A 21,070-nucleotide genomic window follows, 5' to 3' on the forward strand; every position below is an offset into this window, starting at 1 on the left:
TAAAAAGAAGTTAAGGAACTTGCCCAGGTAGGAGGTAGGAGGTGATCACAGGTAGGAGGTGATAATGCCTTTTGTTTTTGAAGGCTTTTCTTATTACCAGGATTCCAAGCTCTCCTATGCTCCTCAAACTTTCCTGAGCATACAAATTAGCTGGGGATCTTGTCAAATGCACATTCTAACTTAGTAGGTTCTGGGTGGGACTTGAGATCCCACATTTCTAAGAGGTTCTACAGTGATAACGAGGCAGCTGGTCGATGGACCACTTTGAAGTAGCTAGGTCCCACACTGCTGCAAAGGTGTAATTCCTTCTCTGTGAAAGGAATGGTGTATTTCAACCAGCTGGAGCCAGACACACTCACTTGACTACCTAACATTGATACATTTGAGACAACATGGAGACAAGAAAGATACCAATCCAGAAGCGGTAGTGGTTATGGAATGCATACATTTCCATGTATTTTTACAGTAAAAATGCATTAAAAATTATTTCACAAAAGAAACTTAAAAAATACAAGTAGGGTGTTGAGTTTTCCCCCCACATTCTTCCAGGCATTAACTGTGTAATGGGTGAGAGGAAAATTTCTAAATTGTTTGATTTCATTGTACAAAATACTCATCCATCATCTCTCATCAAAACATTTACATGAAGTGGGGGATTAGGAAAAGTAGGCTCACAAGAATCAGTCTCCAATTTAAGGTTACAGTAGTTCAGAGAAAACTATATCTTTCTGCTTAGTGCATATTCCCGGTACAGTACAGTTATTTCCAAAGCAAATCTGTGTGGAATTCAGAGGAAACTGCCACACCAAAAGTGTTCAGATTGAGATAGGCGCAGGTGGGTAGCACACAGATTTTCAAATGTCAAATGTCATCTTTGAGGACAAGTAAGACATCAAAATATGAAGTTCAGGACATACTCCCCAAATCTACTTTGATTTCATTTATTTAAGACTCTGGACCACAACTGAGAGCATTGATCATTTAACAACAAAGATTTTGCTAGAAATAGTGAGAAAATTCCTAGCAGTGGAACCTTAGGAATAAAGTCTCCAAGTTGGTTCTTTGGAAATGGATAAAAAAGAACATCATTTTCAGTTGTATTCTTTCTCAGCCTTACTGCTACAGCTCAATGTATGCTTTCTATGGAAAACTTTGAAAAAAAAATAAAAGTCACAGACTTTTCCCTCTTTTTTAGATATAGAATGTTCATTGTGTCTGTTCGAGGAAATGAACTTGTTTTGTGAATGTCCACACAACTACAGCTACTCATTCCAATGTTATGTATAAACCCATAAGTCAAATAAAGCTATGAACAATGTAATATTTATATATGCATAGTGTTTTATAAAAAGATTGGCCCGCATACTGCTTTTCATCAATAAACAGCATTAAATCCATAGCACACTGCAAGAAATGAGTGAAGAACAGAATGCAAACAAGTGCTTAATAATTCGCAAGCAGGCTCACCATGGAGGAAATGATGATATTCAAACCAACTAAAGCTTTAGAGAATTACTTATACAGTCTCCCACTTTAAAACAGCTTTACAATACCTGATTTAGTTTACATTAAAATATATCCCAATTAATTTTTTCCATATTCAGAAATATGAACACATCACATTCCTCATACCTAAATTTTTTGTCATAAATTCTCTTTTATACAGGAAAAAAAGGCAACATTTTTTTAAAACAGGCTCTATTAATTACAGTTTTTAACTCTGTACACACAATGATTGGCTGGTTTTCTTTGTTCTTTTTTTCCCTTTTTAAAAAACAGTACCATGAGAACAACAGTGATTGACTCGCAAAGTTTTGTGTCTGTATGGAAAATGCAAAACAGTACTACAGAAATACACAATGTATTGTAAGCAGCGGTTTACTATAGTGGTCCAACAAGTACAAGCAAACATTTTGGCTCAGCTAGGCAGTAATCCATTTCAACCACTTCCCGGGGCTACACCCGACCCAACTACACCTTATGTGGGATTGCCAAAAGAATAGGTCTTTTCTAAAAAGGAAAATTATGTTTTGTTCTGCTGTCCCAAAATTCCAAGGACAGGGTCATGAAGACATAAGTTTGCCAACTAGATCTACAACCATTGAGATCACGTCCCTTCTCCTTCATTCATTCTGGAGACAGTTAGTTTCAAAGGGAAATCAGCATTTCTAAGAATAAGCACCTCCAACCCTAAAATTCAACAAAGAGCTAACTCCACCAAGGCACATTCCCTTCTCCCCAATTTGGCAAAGGGCAGCCATGGCCTTATGCTAAAAAGAGGGAACAGAATAACCTTCTGTATTGTGGACTTTTATGGCTCCTTCACACTGGGCACATTGTCCCTCACTCCATCTACTCTTAAGCTTCAAATCAGACATGACAACACAGGTGGTGTTTGTTGGTCCATTCCTTCCAGTAGTTGACTGAAGCTGTGGCAGCACTGCCTTAATGAAATCTTAGTAGATGTTGGTGATGCTAATGAACCTTACCATCTGCACTTGGATAATGGTGGCCAACCTTTTCCTCTCTATGCCTTTCTATGGCCAGGGGGAGTCCAAACTGTTTTCTGAACCAACTATGACTCAAGAACATAATGTTTTTGTGTGTGCCGTGTAGGTTTCCTATATCCTTCATTTGCAATAGTAGTCTCTTCATACAGTTTGCTTGATTTTAGGATCATTGGCAATCCTAACCCATCTCAACGAGTTCTCAGCTTTTACAAATATAGCTTTGCTTTTTTATTTAAAAGGAAATCTCCTAACTACAGTATAGCACTACATCATTACATAACAGTCTATATCAAATTAATTAAACTTAATAACGTCCCTTACTTAGTGAAAATGATCAACAGCCCTATTTAATCAGGAGAGAGATTGCCCCCAAAAGGGAACAATTCTTGACAATTCTACAGTTCATGTAGAAACAAAATTTATATCCCTTTGGGGCAGCATTTGGCAAATAATTTCCAAAAAAGTATGCATTTAAAAATACTTTCTTTAATATTATACATCAGGCACAACACTTTTCATATATATTTTTATAAGATTTCAAATGCATAAAATGTTTGTTGCTGTTCATAGGATCATCAGGTGTCAGATGCTTCATTAGGTAAGAAACTAAAGTATTTCAGGTTTGTGAACTTCCTCATAGAACCTTTGACATGGTAAAGGTTGGAATGTGACCCAGAGCTCAGATACTGAGGTCGGTGCTGCATTCTTTGTAAGGCCTCCTTCTCTGCTCTGGGGGATGTCTGCAACTTCTGCTGGCATCCTGCTTCAGGCTCGGCTCTTCTCTTTCTCGTTGGCTGACTCTGTCCTCTCTGTTCCTTTTCTCAAGAGACCGCTCTCGCCTCCGCTCGGGGGACCTCGCTTTCCTGCGGTCAGTCGATTTTGCTCTCCTTTCGGGCGAGCCCCCCCTCCTTCGCTCTGGAGATCTTCTCTGATCCAGGAGCCTTTCGAGAGACCTCCTACGGCGGCTGGGCGAGCTGTCCTTTCTGCGGGTGGGTGACCGATCTCGCCTCCTCTCAGGAGAAATCTCTCTTCTCTTGTCGTGCCTCTCCCTCCTCTCCAACGTGTTGTCAGCGCTCCGGGTGCCTTCCCTCCGCTTCTCTGGGGACCTCCTCGTGGGGCCATTGGTCACCAGCCGCTCAGGTGGGGCTTCTCTTCGCCCCTCGGACGCCCGGTCCTTGGGTCGGCAAGCCCCGCTGTCGAGTGTCCTGGAAGTTCCGTTCCATGTGTGATGCTCGTTGGGTTGTCTGCCGTACTCTCGGCCGCCTTTTGAATCTTTTCCATGTGCCCGCTTTTCCCCATGTGGTGATGATTTGTGAAGATCGGGTAGATAACTGGACTCCAATGGCGGGTGCGGCCTGCGGCCGGCCGGCCCGGGCCTCATTTCCGGGACACCCTGTGCCGGCCCGGGCCTCACTTCCGGGACACCTTGTGCACCGGCAGAGGCGCCGTTCCGGTCGCTGCCGGGGTCTGCAGGAAAGTAAATGAGAGTGACATTTGGGTGAGAAGAACCTTGGGCTCCTGTCCCCACTTCCACGCTTGAGCTCTCATTAGTGACAACAAACACACAACTGTTACAGCGGTCAGAATCAAAGCCAGCTGAGTCCTGGTTAAGTGTAACTGCAACTAGTTCAGTTAAAAACTAGTGCGCACGGCTTTTAGGGTCTACCCTACTATTCTCTCTACTCAACACATAGACGATTAAAGGAACTTAGAACATAAAGGCATGCCCTTATCAATAGTCTGTCTGTCTATAGGTATCTACATGTATCCAAACGCTCCCACTTTACCCCTTGCTCTTCCCCCACCCACCAACCCTTCTCCACCCCTCCCCTGTCCCCATGAAAGAAAATACTTCCTTTAAAGAAGACTTTTAAAAAATTTACTTAAAAATAATCTGGGCATGAGGGAACTCTCTGGGGGAATGTTAGAAGCCTATGTTTTGATCTGGGTGGTAATTAAATGGTTGCACACAGAGGTGACAACTCACTGCACTGTATAGTTAGGCTTTAGGCATTTTAGTGTATGCACAGTATACATCTATTTTAAAATATTTTTATTTAGAAAATAATAATCCAGGGTGGTGGTTGGCTCTATGGAGCCAATACCATCAGATGTGGACAACTGGCAAAGGTGACATTAAGTGAGGGTCCATTAAACATTTTCTCTGCCCTTGCCCATGTTTATTCAGCTATTTAATTTTGTGTGAGTTTAAGAAACTTTTTAAAATATGGAGTCTTCTGACAGATAAAAAGGAGGGGAAGGGAGATTGTGAGGGACCCAGCTTACATCAGATGGAGTTCAGATAAAGTCTTTAGTTTAGAGGCACTTTTCTTTATACTCAGCCATCATTCCACCCATGAGCCATGGAGTTACTGGACTGCTTCTTATAACATCAAGATATCTACAGATTTAAAAGCAGGGCAACACTCATGGGCTCTGGTTTACTATTAAACTATTTAAAATAACAGTGCGCGTGTAGGTGACATCCTGAATTTATGAGAGCTCTTTCAAAGCATAGCTACTTTGTTACCACTGAACTCAACAGGTCCTAGATACCACTACACCATTTTCGGCAAGGCACCGGTGATGGTGTGCTGCAGCATGGTGGGCAAACCAGGGGGACAGTAACAGAGACAAAGTGGATGCTCTGAAAGATCTTTCATGAAGCAACAAGCTCAATAGTAAGCAATCTGTTTCATGAATGATTTCCCAAAACCTTAGGTAGGTGTTAACAAAAGTAGGAATATAGCCTTGAACAGAGGCTGGCAAATTTTTTCTGTAAAGGGCCAAGGAATTGACATTTTTGGCTTTGCAGGCCACTTAGTTTGTTACAACTACTCAACTCTGGCACTGTCATATAAAAGCACCCTTAGACAACACATAAAATGTGTTGTGTTACTCAACTTTACTTGTAAAAACATGCTGTGCACATTTTGGCTCATCAGTTGCCCTTTGCCAAGAGATAACTGATCAAGCAGGAAATTTCATCTTGTCTAGCAAAGCCCTATATATACCTACATACCTAGGTGAGTGCTCTGTGATATGATGTTTGTTCTTTCTAAATGCTAGGTAGCCTATTAGAATTAATACAAGTCATTTTAAGATCTGGGTGAGAGGAGGTGCTTAGATCATTATCATAAATCTAGCCTTGGGGTTCCTTACACCTAACTTTTAAGATAAGGGACAGCAAGACTTTAACAGGGTCAGCGGTGTACTTACAATTCAAAGAACGCAGGGTGCTCAGAATGAATTGCCAAACATACCAAAATAGAGCTAAGCAGAAGCAATGAGGAAATTAGGCCACAGCACAGAAACACCTAGTATTGATTGAGCTACAAACCGTAGTTTGATTATGGCCCATAAGGTAGAAGCAAGCCTCCCCGAGCTTTTCATTTCTCATACATGCAGCGATATTAGGAGGTATCATCGCTGTAGAAGGGAGGGGCCAGCACCAAGAACAGTCAGAGAGAAAGAGAAAGAGAAAGAGAAAAAGTTGAACATTTAGATTCCCTATAACAAAGAGGAAAGAAAAAATCTGCATTTGTTAACATAGGGCAAAGAGAGTTTATTTGTCCAGTCAGACAGTCTAAGGCAACACTCAAATAAGGCTGCAGAGACCGCAATCAGAACAGTGACGTTTTTAGACAGCCATATAAGGTGACTCGAGGACCCAGACAATAGATGCATCCTTTTTTCTTTCTTTTTTTTTCAAACAACTGGAACAATGACAGGCTGGCATAGGAAAGCATTAACAATAAACAACAAAAGAACAAAGTTCCTCCTACCCCCCCTTAAGACCGCGGCAGTTAAATTAAGTACAAAAAACTCATTACAAAAATAGCCTCACAGAGAAGCAGGTTCCAATCAAGTCAGAAAAATATTGGAACTTAACATATTATAACCCATTTGTGAGTCTAATCAATAGAATTAGAGAGATTTAGTCCAAATGACACATGGAGACATTACAGCAGCACAATCCTAACATGTTCAACCCTTCTTGGAAAACCAAGTATTTAAATGATCTTTATTTCTGGCCCAAAGAACATCTGTTAGTGTTGGATTTTCATCCTCAGTGCAACAGACATTGGTTTTGAGAGGGTACACAGGTTATTGACGGTGACTCTCAAATGGAATATCACATCCAACAGAAGCATAGGGAAGACAGAAAAGGAAACAATGTTACACAGTTTCAGTGGCATCAATATACCTATCAATGGTTCAGTATGTACAGCTGTAACATCTTAGTGTTGTCAGACCACCTTCCCGGAGCATGGTTGGCTACAGCTGAGGGGGCTTGATCTGATAACTACCCATCCCCCACCTTGGCCCCTCATACGTTGCACCTGTATGAATGTACAACACCTGGGAAGACTATCCTTCAAAGGAGTTATCTTGTCCTTGAGCTGCATCTGAATTAAGGATCTCAACAGGTCCAAAATGCAACTGGGAATTGTGCAAAATGACTTTCAGAAAAGGGTGGTTACAGATAAAATCCCTAATAAAGGGGACTGATGTACGTGGGGACCATTCAATCACAGTTTCTATAGAAACTTTTGTAGACCTTTGGTTGGGAAGAAAAGCCCTACATCTAGGGCATAGCTTTTTTTCTTTTTTAATTTTTAAACAATAATCTCAAATAAATAGGACATAATTATTATAATATATAATATTTTGCCATCAGGACACTAAGCTAGGTAAAGATCATTGCTGTTTAGTCAAATCATGTCTATAGATATGACAAAGGAACTCTGTATAATCTGGCTTTCCCCATAGGAAAGGTATAATCATGTGTTTCCCTCATGATGGGCACTGGGAATGTATTTCACCTTTTATCATTTAACATCATATGGCTAACATATCAACAGTTTTGTCTGTTTTCTAGTAATGGGCTCAGGTGGTTTGGGTTGGGGCAGGGACCAGAGGTGGGGATGCAGAAGTGTTGTATACAGAGCATAAAAGGAGGTAAGCAAGGCCCCAAATAATCTCAAAGTTTCACGTCTCATAAATAAGACATCAGGTTACCACAAAAGAAAAAAAAAGAATTGTGCCTCAACATATCACTCAGGAAACCTGCTTTCCTGCTTCTTAAAAGGAGTATAGTCATTTTGTGCTAACAATTGGATCTGAGAAACAGTTTGGCACAGTTCAAACAATCATTCCTTCGCTCTTGGTCGGACTAGACAAAATGTTCTCTCTGATTATCAGAAAGGGGGCTGTAAAGATCTTGTCTTAGACCATGCCCCAGTCCATGTAAGCAAGCAAAAGGATGAAATGTGTAGAGATTTCAGAACAAACGAGGCAAATAATCACATGGTGCGAAAGGCTGGTAAGACACTGGTGAATAGGGAAAACAAAAAGACTTTCCTGCTGTAGTTCTGGAGACAAATTCATGGAGTCATGCCAGGGAAGGAAGGAATGTTTTCATAGTTTGACCCACCATATTCTGGTACTGAGCCGTCTCCCCGCTTCAGAGACAGACGCACTCTGCGGCCACCATTCTTAATCAGTTCTATAGCCCGAGAATGCTTCATGTTTTTGGTGGTTTCACCATTGATCTCTAAAATTTCATCACCGATCTGCTCAAAGCAAGAGAGAAAAAAGTGAAAACATCATAAAAGAGTTTCACCAGCTATTGAAGTGTTTTATTATTTAAAATTCTTTCATTTATTGATTACCTAAATACTTATTGAATGTACCCTAGAAAAATCTATGGCTTAGGATGCAACAGGGAAAAAATCTCTGCCTTGATGGAGATGACATTCTAATGGGGGAAATACAATTAACAAGAAAATCAGAAAATTACATCTATGTTAGACAGTATTAAGTGCTATGGAAAAAACTAATAAAACAGTAAAGGGAATATTAATTGTTGAAGAAAGGAGGATGTGGTAAGCAGCTTCTGGATGGCCCTCAGTGATCCCCACCTCCTTATATTCACATCCTATGTAATTTTCTTCCCTTGGAATGAGGTTTGAAATTGGTGACTTGTTCTAACAAACAGAATATGGCAAATATGATGAGAGGTTGGTTCAAAGATAAAGTTACAAAATGATTCTGGCTTTTGTCTTGTTGCCCTCTTTTGTTCTCTCACTTGTTCACTCTCATGCATGCTGCCCTATGGAGTCCATGCTAAGGACATATGGGAGGCCCAGGCCAGCTGCCTGACAGGCACTGACTGCATCCTGCTAACAACCCTGTGAGTGAGCTTGGAAGCAAGTACTTCCCCAGCAGAGTCTTCAGAGGAGATGGCAATCTGGCAGATATATTAACTGTAGCATTTACTATGTGTCAGCCTCTATTCCATGCACTGGAGATAGAGGAATAAACAAAACAGGCCAGATCCTTGCTGTCATGGAACTTATATTCTACAAGGCTTTGGACTTTTAAAGTCCTGAATTTGTGCCTATTGTTTGTTAGCTAAGTGACCTTGCCCAAGTCCTTTTAATTTCTCAGAGTTTACTTCCTCTCCTGTAGAAGGAGATGATAATATCCCATGCTTATTACCAAGCTAAGGATTTGAAATTGGACAATACATGTAAACATGTCTTGTGATCTACATAGCATTATACAAAATACCATGATCATAGTATTTCATTCAATCAGAAACTCTCTTAAGTGACTAAAAACATGAAAAAGCATATCCCATGTGTTTGAAGTTTAAATAAAAGAAATATATACCAGTATACAGGGTCCAGCACAAATAATGCCTTTTTTATTACAAAATCATAAGCATGTAATTCTGTAACATAACAATATCACACTGAAGCACATCATATGACATTTTAGGTGAAATGCTCAAATTAAAACTATAAATCATTACACCCATATTATTACCTTACCACCCACACTCAAACAGGTGTTACTTCTGCCGGATCCTGTATATTGACTTGTACAGGCACCAATTGTGCATGCATGTGCATGAAGAAACTGATATGCAGTTTGATCCAGGAAACTGTATTTTAATTATGTAACACTTTTTACTGTTTAATTTTTTAAAGCTGCCTACATGGTCTACTTCCCCAATGGAAAAGAATATGCATGAAAAAATTCAATCCGAAGAAACTTAAAATTCAAGATTGTGTCTTAAGTACAAGTATTAAGTTCCCTACCCTTGGTCACTTTTTCCCTCTTTCTGCCCAAGGCCCAGTTTCATTCACTTTTTTCTTTTCCTGACCTGACTCCTGATTTTTTTTAATTTGCTGCCAATTGCTTCCTATGTGTGTGTCTTGATCTATGCGATCTATCTATAGCAAGCACATGATTTTTCTTTTTTTAGTCATCTAATCTGCCAAGGAGAGCAACACATTCGTATGCAATAACAGATATTAGATATCTAAACAGAGCAGAGTGGATTTTTGTATTTAAATTTTGTAGCTTTGACTACTATAGAGTGACCCTGAATATTCATGCCATGGAGTGACTGTCCCTTTGCTGAGGGTCAAATGCTGCTGAGGCTAAGGTAAGATGGCTGGTGACTAGCTAGCGACCAAATGGAGCTCACCACCCAAAACCTACAGAACTACAGAGCTTTCCTGCTCTCTAGGCATCCTGGTACACCTCGGAATTCCTATCAAGTGACAGGTCTGCCTCATGAGATTAAGTATAAGGAGTATGAAATGATATTCAGAAAATATCTCCTTCAATAATTTTGTAAGTAATTTTACTCCTTCTTCCAACCCCAAAGAATTGAAAGGGTTCACTGAACTTTGGCAGCTACCTCTAACTATGCTTCAGGGAGAGATTTATACTAGGGTGGGACTCATGTATTTTGACTATCTTGAAAGCTGTAAAAAATGAAATTCTCATGAAGAACTTTCTAGCCACATAACATCAAAAAGTCACTACAGATGATGTATTTACTTTGACTCTGGACTCCTCTTCTGACTTACCCTCATCTTTCCACACCTTTCTGCAGGACCATCCTCTGCTAAGCGCAGAACATAGAGGTCCATGTTATACTCGCGACCCCCTCGAAGACTAAAGCCAAAGCCCTTGGCTCCTCTTTCCAGTTCCACAGTGTAAAACTCCTGCTCCTATTTAAAAAAAAATTAAATGTAATTATTCCGGGAGAACTTGTATCCACACATATTTTTCTCCTTCTCTTCCCAAGCATTCTCTATTATGATGATTTGACCAAAAGCCATAATCACTATCCCCCTCTTGGTGATTCTCACTTGTTTATTAATATCCATTAACCTTAGAAGTTTGGAGATCCAGAAGTTGAAAACATCCATGAGTGTGCCTGTAGACTGCATGAGAGCATGCACATATCAAAATTTAAATCAGTGAGGCTGCAATTCTCCATTTATTGTGGGAAAAATCATTACATGACACTCTGCAAATGGCAGGATGTTCAGCCTCCCTGTCCAATGACCGAAAAATGCCAGCAGTGCTCATTATGAGAATACCAAAAGGCTTGGAAGGCCAGTAAAAAAGGAACCGGTTTAACTTTGTATTGTACAATGTTTCCCAAATTGGCTTCACCTGCTATTTATTACTTGCATACCCTCCATCACCACTGTAAGGGACAGTTGTTTGCTCTATGGGTCCCACCTGAAATTCACAGGTCTGAGACATACCTGAAGAAAAAGACATCTTAGCATAAATGCAATTAGGAATACCATGAGCAGGTATCAGCTGTTTTGCTCTTCCATTGGTCACCAATTACAGCTTTTTATTTTGTTCCCCCCAAAAAGGATATCTAGAAATATTTTTCAAAGGTAGTAAAATAAAATGTCATTTCCTAGACAATCAATGTGAGTCCATATTTAGTGCATTGCCTCACAAAAGGTTATTTATTTTCATTGAGGTACCTTGTAAAAGATACCTCATAAAAATAGCTTCAGAAAGCTGGAAGACACGTACAAAGCAAACAGGAAAAAAAAACGGCCCTCACCTGTGTTGCCTGGGGTGCTTTGAACTCAAACTGAGATTCCGGCTTTGGTTTGGTGGTATTCCTGCTAAAGTGAAAGAAATATATAAAAGCAACCCGTGGGGAAACTGAGAAAGAACGAATGAGGAGTGTCATCATGCCAGGAGTTACTTTTCCCCGCTTTAAACAAACAAAAGAAACCGCAGCCGTGTCTGACCTGGTCTCCTGGGCCCCTGGCTGAGGAGGGGTGTGTGTGGTGGTGATGGTGGCAATCTTCTCCGCATTGGTTAGCAAAGTGGCATTCGAAGACTCTGTAGGATGAGACAGAGCACAATGAAATGTGGGCCCAGAGAAGACACTGTCAAACTAGGAGGTATCCACAAGCCCCATGTCTGAATGACAAATTGGGCTTCTTTGTCACCATTTCAAGCAGCTCTGGCTTCAATTTGTCAATAATTAAGACTTTAAAGTACCACTTTAAGATACTCTATGATGTGAGCCATGTAAATCCCATTCCCCTTTTTCCAATCAGACATCCCAACAAAGGAAATAGTTTGCCCAAGAAAACACTCCCCTAAAGCTGCATCCAAGATAGGTGTCTCTCACTCCTCCCCCATCAGTTACACACGGCAGTCCCATCGAAACACTGTACTGCACCAAAATGACTTCCTAGAATTTCACAGACTGGTAATAAATATCTTTCCAAACATTTCCTGCAATTTATTAGTGATATTTAATTAATCTTTAATTTTCTCATATGAATGTCAAATTTAGAAATGTGCAGTGTCTTGTTAAAAACACACCGTTTACTTCCCCATTGCTGTTAACGAAGTACAACTGAAAATGTGGAGTTCTTGACAGATCTTGTCTAGTATCACTCATGAGAAATTAATTTTAAAATCTGCACTTGTTAGAGCTAGAGTTTGTAAATATAAGTTGTATAAATTATGAAGCCACCCTAACATAATAGACATGATTATATTCCTATGTAAATTGACTTTCTTCTCCACTAACCACATTCATATGCAACTTCATTAATCTCTAGAAGTGTGGAGACCCAGATGTTGGAAACATTCATGCGCATGTCTATACACTGCACACCAATGCACACATTAAAATGTAATCATTCATATAGTAATAATTATATATTCTTTTAAGAATCATTTCTCATTATGATCAAGGCAGACAGCAAGCAACTATGAGCAAGTTGCACTTATCTTTAGGTTGACTGTTGGAACATGGCATAAGTTTTCTATTCAAGAAAATGCTAAATATGATAGTTAGATTCTAAGATTCGCCCATAAATGCTTGTTTAATTCACAGTGTGTCAGGAAGTCTAGAAGTTTCTAGAAGTCGTTTGGCTTATAGGAAGTACTCTAATGTTTATCAAACACATATATCTACCCAAGATGTATAACAAAGTTTCTATGGGGAAATGTTAAGTATCCCCACCTGGGATACCGGGGCTACATTTCTTTTCATTACAGTCCTATGTGAAAAGACACCCTTCAAATCCCAATCACTTGTGGTCTATCTTCCATTATGTGTTCATTTTCCTTACACACAGTTCATGAAAGCATGGGCCTGAGACTGAAACCCAGGTTCAAATCCTCCTTTCCTCACTTATCAGCTGAGTGACTTATCTTCTTCATCTGATAGAAGGGGGCAACGGCATTAGTTCCCTTCCCTTGGAAATGTGTGAAATGTTTAGAACAGCACCTGCCATACAGTAAGCACTCAATACTTATTTCCTGAAGGTCTGGCCCTTGCCACTGCTTCTACTTTTTATTTACTGCTGTGGAACTTGTATAAATTATTTAAATTCTCTGCACAATGAGAAAGTCGAAATATGATTTTAACAGTTTGTATTCCAACCATAAAGCCCATGATTGTTACAGCCACGGTACAAGTTAATAAGAAAATGTAACTGGATCAAGTGAACTGAAATGTGTATCCTGCTCCTTCATTAGGACACTGTTTCTCACAACCTGTTTTGACAAATGTTTCTGCAGATTCTGAAGGAAAAGGAACCTGTGTTCAATTAAGGGTGATACTGAACAGAGAGAAATGTTCCTTCATGTCTGTGTTTTCTTTCCTAAGGACTCCTCCAAACCTTTAATCATGTCACTATGCTTTGCAACCCTTTGAGTAGGGGTGGTGAGGCTTCTCAAGTTTATTGGGAGGCAGTTTAGCATAACAGTAAGTAGGTCAGATTCTGAAGTCAAGACTATTTGGCTTTGCATCCCAAGCTCTGCAATTACCAGCTGGGACTTTAGCAAAGTTAAACTTTCTATGCCTCAGTCTCCTCTACTGCACATGTGGGAGAACAGATATATGTTAGAGAATTGGTGCAATGATGATCTGAAAGAAAAGTGTGTGTGATAATGCCTAGAACATAAAAACTGCCCCCAAAATGCTTGGCAATTTTTACTGGTAGTATGTGTTTATTACTGTTATAATACTAAAAGCATATTTTTATGATTGCAGTTAACTGGTACAGTCAAGGTGATAAATTTAAAATATTTCATGAAGTATAGCCCACTGTGCACATACAAAGGGCTAACACTGCACAGCCTCTCATTATGATTTACCAGGCATTTCATAAACACTTGTATTGGACCTTTTAAAAAACTTGATATTGCTCACTGTGATTACATGTATGGAGACTCTGGGAAATCACAAGGTGGTCCATCCAGGCCATGGGGAAATCATAATCAGGATACCAAAAAGGATGTTCTCTTGTAATTACAGTGATTATAATTACTGAGTTGAGTAGGGGTTTCCCTTCAGAGTGCTTGTGTGTTTTGGAAGCCAGAGTTCTCCAGGCAGATCACATCTCAAACAATTTTTCTATTTCTGCTGCTTTAATGATTACTGAGATATAAAAGATAACTACTCAATATGCATTTTAACAGAACTATTTTATTAATTTTCCATCTATAATTCATTTGTTATTTTTCACTGATTTGTATGCAAATCTGTTTTGGTTGAAGCTAAACTTCAAGCATTTAAAAAATTAACATTTAGTATGCAGCCCTGGCCAGTGTGGCCTAGTTGGCTGGGTGTCTTCCCACGAACTGAAAGATGCCTGGTTCAATTCCCCGTCAGGGCATGTGTCTAGGTTATAGATTTGGTCCCCGGTTGGGTCACATGCAAGAAACAAATGATCAATGTTTCTCTCTTACACCAGTGATTTTCTCCCTCCTCCTCCCTCCCTTATCCTGTCTCCAGAATCTACAAAAGAAACAAAAATTAATCAATGCCTATTTGAGCTTCTTGAATTTCCTTGTTGTTTCTCTTAATCTAGGAACAACCACCATTTCCTAATAATTTACACTGTGCCAAGAACTGTGCCAGGTGCTGTATCACATGCATTATTTCATTATTTATTTTAATTCTCACAACTCAATGAAACACATGTAATTAGTACCCTCATTTTATAGATGGAGACTCTGAGGCTTAGAAAAGGCAGGCAATATACCCAAGGTCTGGAAACTTTTAAGTTTTCATTTAGAATGAACCAAGACTTTAAGTGCTGAAATTCCCCCCACTGTTTTAAAATAGAGGAATGAAGCCCACTATCATAAACTCATAGCTCTATTCCAAAGTAAAATTTACTGCCTATAATAGAAAAAATATAAAAGAAGAGCCTGATATAAGAGTAGGCTCCAGCGGCAGTACTGTGAAGGGGTGTCAATGTATTTGACTTTTAAAACTCCAAGGCAGAGGGCCAGATTGGCTGCTTTTACGATAAATGACAGAAAGTACCCTACATCCTTTATTAAACAGTGTTTACACCTATATTAGCTCCCTCAGAGGAATGAAAATGGATATTACTATACTTTGCATAGCAACTGTGCACCAAGAAAAGCATGTGGGAGCTCTCCAGGTGCTGTCACAGTGCTGTGCTGAATCAGGGAACTAACTTCTGACAGCAGCATCTATCTGGGGTTTCAACATATCTCCATGACAAGAGATTACAGTTCTAACCTTGTTTCCATGGTAATATCCTTAACCTCCCATATGGAATCCACATTACAAAGCCAAGCAAATCAACAAAGGATACAGACATTCCTTTTATAAATATTGTAATGCACAAACACATATGTAATAAACGTCTGAAGGAAGCCTTTGGGAGACTTTTTAAATGTGTGTGGTTGGAACCCTGTTCTCTTTGCCCGAGTCTATGCTAGCATCATGTCCACAGAGCCTTCTATTAAGATGAAGTCACACTATTCTGTGCCTTCACCAAGGAAATTGTGATACCTGTGCTGCCAAGCCCTACCTCTTATTTAAGCAAATACTTTGAATCAGAGTGATAAGCACTACAAATTTATGACCATAATTTAAGTAATATGTTTTTAAGCTCATAAATATTCTCATCATCTTGAACTTAACTCAGTCTGATGGTCCCATGTTAGCCTGGCTCACTCAGGGTCTACCCTATCTGATTAAAGTCTCATTTCCATCCAGACTTCAGAGAGCATCTCTATACAACACAAGTGGTAGGAAGCATATGTGGCTGAATTTGTCAGATTTCAAGTTCCAGTTCAGTATAGTCAGGGGCTGGCTTTAGCTCAGCAGGTAATTCCGGTCAAGCTTCACTTAGTACCAGTACAGTCAGCTCTTCTCTGGGCCTTTCTGTGATGCCATTATGTACTTCCTATCCTGTACCCTTATCTCATAGGAGAAAAGGATCTGTCCCGTCCCCACCCCCACCCTGGTCCCAGATATAGTAAAAGCAGAGATCGTGAGGCCTCCCCTGGTCTAGGCCTGTCCAACATCTAAATGTCACAGAGACTTTGCTGGAGGGGGTTGGCAGAGAGAGAAGGAGAGTGGAGAGAGCAAGATGGAAAACAAAGAAGTGAGGAAAGCTATAGACCCAGATAAGTGAAGCTGTAGAAAAAAAGAGGTGAACGATGATAAGAAGAAAGAATTAGGCAGCATGAGTAAGAGAAAGAAGTGGATTTGGAGGGGGTTCCAAGCACTGGCTAACCAAGAGTGCATCCTCCTGAAATGCCTCCTAGGATTTCTGAGAATAGTTCTCTGGACAAAATGGATTTCTAAGAGATTTAAAAATCATTCTGATTGAGAAATTCAGTCTCCTCATGAGGATCACAAAACAAACTGTCTTTGGGCTACCTGATGAATTAAATATTAGAGTGAAAGATCTGATGGAGACAAGAGTACACCTCCCTTTCCTTACAATCCAACATGTTTAAACCACTTTCACAGAGAGGAGGTGGTACCACCATGCATTTCCCTTCATCAAAGTGTAAAAACCTCCGGGGTGGTTCCAGCCTCAGCTCAGAAATCTAACTCCCCTGCCTCAATGCTAATTTCCAAGAAAGCAATTTTTGGCCCCAGTTACAAGATGAGTATTATAAGCCCACCTATGTCAGACTTGACTGACTTCTGGCCTCCAAAACTTACACAATAACTGATGGAGAGTTTTATTACCATGGCAACAAATTCCTTAGTGTCTTGGATGAAATTGTGAAATTGCATCCTTAGCAGTGCATCAGTCCTTAACTATATTGTATCAATTCCAATGTTTATTTCTTCTAAACAAAACTCTCTGTAGATATTTCTATCTGAAGTTCATATTTTGAAATATTCAAGTTTAAAAAAATGTCTTTTCATTGATAACTATTATTGGATAGTTCACCATGCATTATATTTTTTGTTGTTCAGGTTTTCCAAAAGTATTTTCCATTGCACTTTTTAAAAATCAAGTCAACACTTAGTACATGCACAGTAGTATAAGTTGTTTCTGTATATTTTTGTCTTTCCTGACTTCACACTTTTTTGCCAAGCCCTTTCCTCAAGGATGTGCTTTTTTTCCTTTGGACACTGTCATTCTACATAAGGCTGACCAATATAGATTCAGCAAGTCAATTCCTGTGTCCAGTTCTTTTGGACTAGTTTTTTGAAATCTCTCCATGTGTCTAAATTTATATACTACATTTGTCTCAACCATTTCTTATTTAGTTTTTCTGGTTTTCTTCATCCTTTCCATAAGGAACTTATGCTCTATCATCTTGTGATCACTTTCCTAAATTATAATAGCTTTCCAGGGTGGTGAACTGGTAGAATGGACTCCAGACCAGATGGTCCATTACTAACCATGCATTTGAGATAGTCTGGAGGAGACCATCATTCAAGGAGCTAATTTTTCCTCAATGTTTTGTATGGGGTATTTTTGTGCAAAGCAAATTCTTTCTTTTTGGAACCAACAATTTTCAATATTATTGTTCGATTTGGGGTTTACTTTTTTTGAAAGACATAGTCTATACTATCCAATTGTTAAATTATAAAGCTCACTTTCTAATAATTCACATATGAAAACATTCATCTGGTGAATTATGTTTAGATAAATATCTCTAATTTTTAAAATTTTACATATCAATGGTATAACATTTGTATCACAGTAGCTCTATAAAGCCACATTTCTTCTTGAGAAATACTGACTTTTAGAATATTTTATTTTATCACATGCATAGCAAAAATGAAAAAAGACAATGAAATATTTTGGGACATGTAATCAGTTTCCTTCCAAGGGCCAAATCTACTTTAAATGAGGTCAATATTCAGGACTTAATTCTCTGAAAAACCTATACTTGGTGACATTAGTGTATCAACTTCACTTGTATTAAATATGAATAATACAGTGAATATTGACATTTTTGGCTGGATAACTTTTGGGGGGGCAGCTGTCCAATGTACTGTAGAATGTTCAGAAGCATCCCTGGGTCTACCCATTATATGCCATAAGCATTCACTCCAGACAATGCCAAATATGCTAGGGAGTGGAGGTGGGGGTGGGGTGGGGGGAACATCACCACTGCTGGAAAAGAACCAAAGATCTGCATTTAACCAACCAACCAAGAAAGAACTGGCCAGTTTAATGTAGAGATAACCTGCAATTAAATAAAAATACAGAGACTTAATTCCTTCTTTATTCATATGTAAAAGTTAGAAACAAATCAAGGCTAAACAAAACCACAAGACTCTCCAAATTAAATAAAAAATTAGATACATTCATTTACTCTGGAAAAAAAACCACTACTGGCTCTGCACTGACATTATGTCATTATGTAGATTTTGTGATGTCACCATATTATACAGTTAAATTTTAGTAATTATTTAAAGAAAAATCCTTAGTGATTTCCAGATGGAATATTAGGAGGTCTTTATCACCTGTATTCAAACTATTACATTGTTTTAAAGCCAAGGGCACCCAAACCAAAATCAATTGGGGAAAGTTGAAGACTTTTTGAAGTGTTCATATCTGCACCAAGACAGGTATTAAAGGCTAGAGGATGAAGTACAGAGGGTGAGGTAAGGGTTGGTAACAATGGCTCACATTTGTTTGATGGGTATGTTCCCTTAAGGATGGATAAGACTGTCTTAAATCAACACTATTCAATTACAGGAACACTAATGATAAAGAAATCAAGAGACAGAGATATCAGAAAAAGAGATACAGAGAGACACAACAGGTATACTTTACCATCCCCAGGAATGATGCGGAGGGTAACTGTGTTTCCTGCTTCTTTGATTAGGTTGACAATGTCTGAATGGGACTTGTTGGTGATGGAACAGCCATTTACCGCCAAGATCCGGTCTCCTACTTTCAGCTTGCCGCATCGGTCAGCAGGGCTCCCCTCAATAATCCGACCTATTTTGTGAGGCATAGCCACACATGCATTGCCTGCTTTGATATTGAGTTTTAATTTTTTTTAAGTTACGTGGGAATATAGTACAGGGAGGAGAAAAAGGGTTGAAAAGGGAAAGAGAAGGTTAAGTTGTTAATTAATTAAAGCATTAAGCAAATGTTATTAAAGGAGAGCTCTGCGTCGATGGTCAAAACATTGGCAACACTCAGGGCATCATGTAAGAAGCTACTGCACTGACCTGCAGTTCTTCTCTGACTCCAGAGGAAAACCCCAGTGCCCCTACTTAAATCAATTATAAAATTTGGGATACTTAGCAACTTCAAAGATTCTGAAGAGCCCCAAGATAACTTGCCATTGGCTTATTTTGGGACTTCAAATGTAAAACCCAGAGCTGGGATGGATGCTTTACGCACTCTGTGTTTGTGTCACTTCACTTTTGCCAGCTGTTGTTTAATCTTCTGCCAATGTTTTGTTCCTTCTCCATTTAGAAAAATAATCACTGGGAGTCTGGTGAGGCATGAGAGTCTGCTAGCACCAAAAATTCCAACTGAAAAACACCTACTAGACAAACACTTAAACTTCCTGCCTTCTAGCCATGATGAAGAAAGCTCTAGAAAACTAGAGATGAGCCAAGAAAGCCCCCAAGCTTGACATCTATTTTTGCTTTTACAACCCTTGATCAACCAGCCTACCTTGTGTGCTTTCAGGGTAGGGCCCAAATGGCTCATGAGCTCTGAAATCATCCTCTATCCTCCCAAAAATCTCAAAGGAATATGAAAACCTAGTTCCTACTCAAGCTGAGGACAGTGATCCAAAGCTAGGTTCATATCATTTCTCAGTACTTTTCCTTTAATCATTGCCTTTCACATTATCAGTTTCTACCCATCTATAACATGAAAAACCAGGGAGAGTCCATTTGAAAAGGTAGGTTTATTGTGCATGTTGAGGGATTCCAAGTCTCAACCAAGAGCACTGTTAACTTCTGAGAGAGGTGGAAAATTGGTTTTAAAGACTCACACAGAGTTTTCAGCTAACCGTGTATTAGTTTCCAAGTTTCTCACTCATATTCACCAATTTTGGGAATTTGTCTTTCTGGGGACTATGAAGACAGTTATGCAGTTGAGCCACCTTTTGGAAAGTGTAACAAAATTAACATGGGAGACACTAAAACTAAGCAGGCTCTTCCAGCACAATTTGGACCTTGAGGATAAAATGTGTGGGAAAATAAGCTGTAATCCATTTGAATTTCAGCATATTTGCCTGAGCTTTTATTATTAAATGTAACATTATGTCAAAATAGTTTTTTAAAATGAAGTTAGATTTTTTTTTCTGAATCCAACAAGCAGGTATGGTAGAAAGTTTCATACTCAAAGTCAAGATCTTAAGTTTAGCCCATCTCCAAGGACAACCCAAATGAGAAAGGTATCAAACAGCAGGTATGTAGAAAGCTCTGTATAGCTTGAAACAGAAGTCTCATGCAAGGTATGTGGGATAGTTTAATTCATTCACTGTTAAGAACCAGAGGAAAACAATCAAAGACCAATTGTGAGTGAAGACATTCAATATTCATTAAATAACACATAGCCTCCCACCTCCTGACATACCTGCTACTTCCTTCTAAAAAGTGAAACTGAGAATTCTGAAATCCTAAGAACATTAAAGGGTACACGGGGACACTAAAAATGTGGGTCTGAAGTTTCACTTGGGAGTTCTCACACCCCCTGCCTTTCCTTTTATTTTTTAAATTAAACAGAAGAGTCTCCAAAATTATTTTAAAAACAAAAGATCCTTGCCTTGATGCCATGTCACCCATCCATGGATTATTAAAGTAGCTCACAAAAGCAGTGTTAGTCATGGGTGTTTGTTACTGCAGCCACACATGCATAGACCTGCTGACTCACTTGTCTCCTTGTGGACAAGCCTTAGGGAAAACAGGGTTAGCAGGAAGCAACAGACAGAGGCAAGGGAGTTCTACAGAAGGAGGAAGCTAAAGGATGGAACTTGTAGCT

The 21,070-nt window shown here is 39.3% G+C and overlaps 1 protein-coding gene across 20 annotated transcripts in view; it reads right to left on the minus strand.

The window, feature by feature from the left end:
* Positions 1 to 427: 427 nt before the first annotated feature.
* Positions 428 to 21,070, minus strand: part of MAGI1 (membrane associated guanylate kinase, WW and PDZ domain containing 1) — a 607,797-nt gene continuing 587,154 nt past the window's right edge. For 4 of the 20 annotated variants that reach the window (XM_045832027.1, XM_045832033.1, XM_045832029.1 and 1 more), the window contains 6 exons: positions 18,896 to 19,099; positions 11,600 to 11,693; positions 11,407 to 11,470; positions 10,400 to 10,543; positions 7,948 to 8,086; positions 428 to 3,977 (listed from right to left, as the gene is read on the minus strand). In XM_045832027.1, coding sequence (XP_045687983.1) covers positions 3,190 to 3,977; positions 7,948 to 8,086; positions 10,400 to 10,543; positions 11,407 to 11,470; positions 11,600 to 11,693; positions 18,896 to 19,099 — 1,433 coding nt within the window. In that variant the 3' untranslated portion in view covers positions 428 to 3,189. Of the gene's footprint in view, positions 3,978 to 5,850; positions 5,940 to 7,947; positions 8,087 to 10,399; positions 10,544 to 11,406; positions 11,471 to 11,599; positions 11,694 to 18,895; positions 19,100 to 21,070 lie in introns of all 20 variants that reach the window. The other 16 variants (XM_045832041.1, XM_045832039.1, XM_045832042.1 and 13 more) reach the window with 10 other exon arrangements.

Source organism: Phyllostomus hastatus, unplaced genomic scaffold, assembly GCF_019186645.2.
Source record: "Phyllostomus hastatus isolate PE091 unplaced genomic scaffold, TTU_PhHast_1.1 phas_contig_16, whole genome shotgun sequence".
NCBI classification, from domain to species: domain Eukaryota; kingdom Metazoa; phylum Chordata; class Mammalia; order Chiroptera; family Phyllostomidae; genus Phyllostomus; species Phyllostomus hastatus.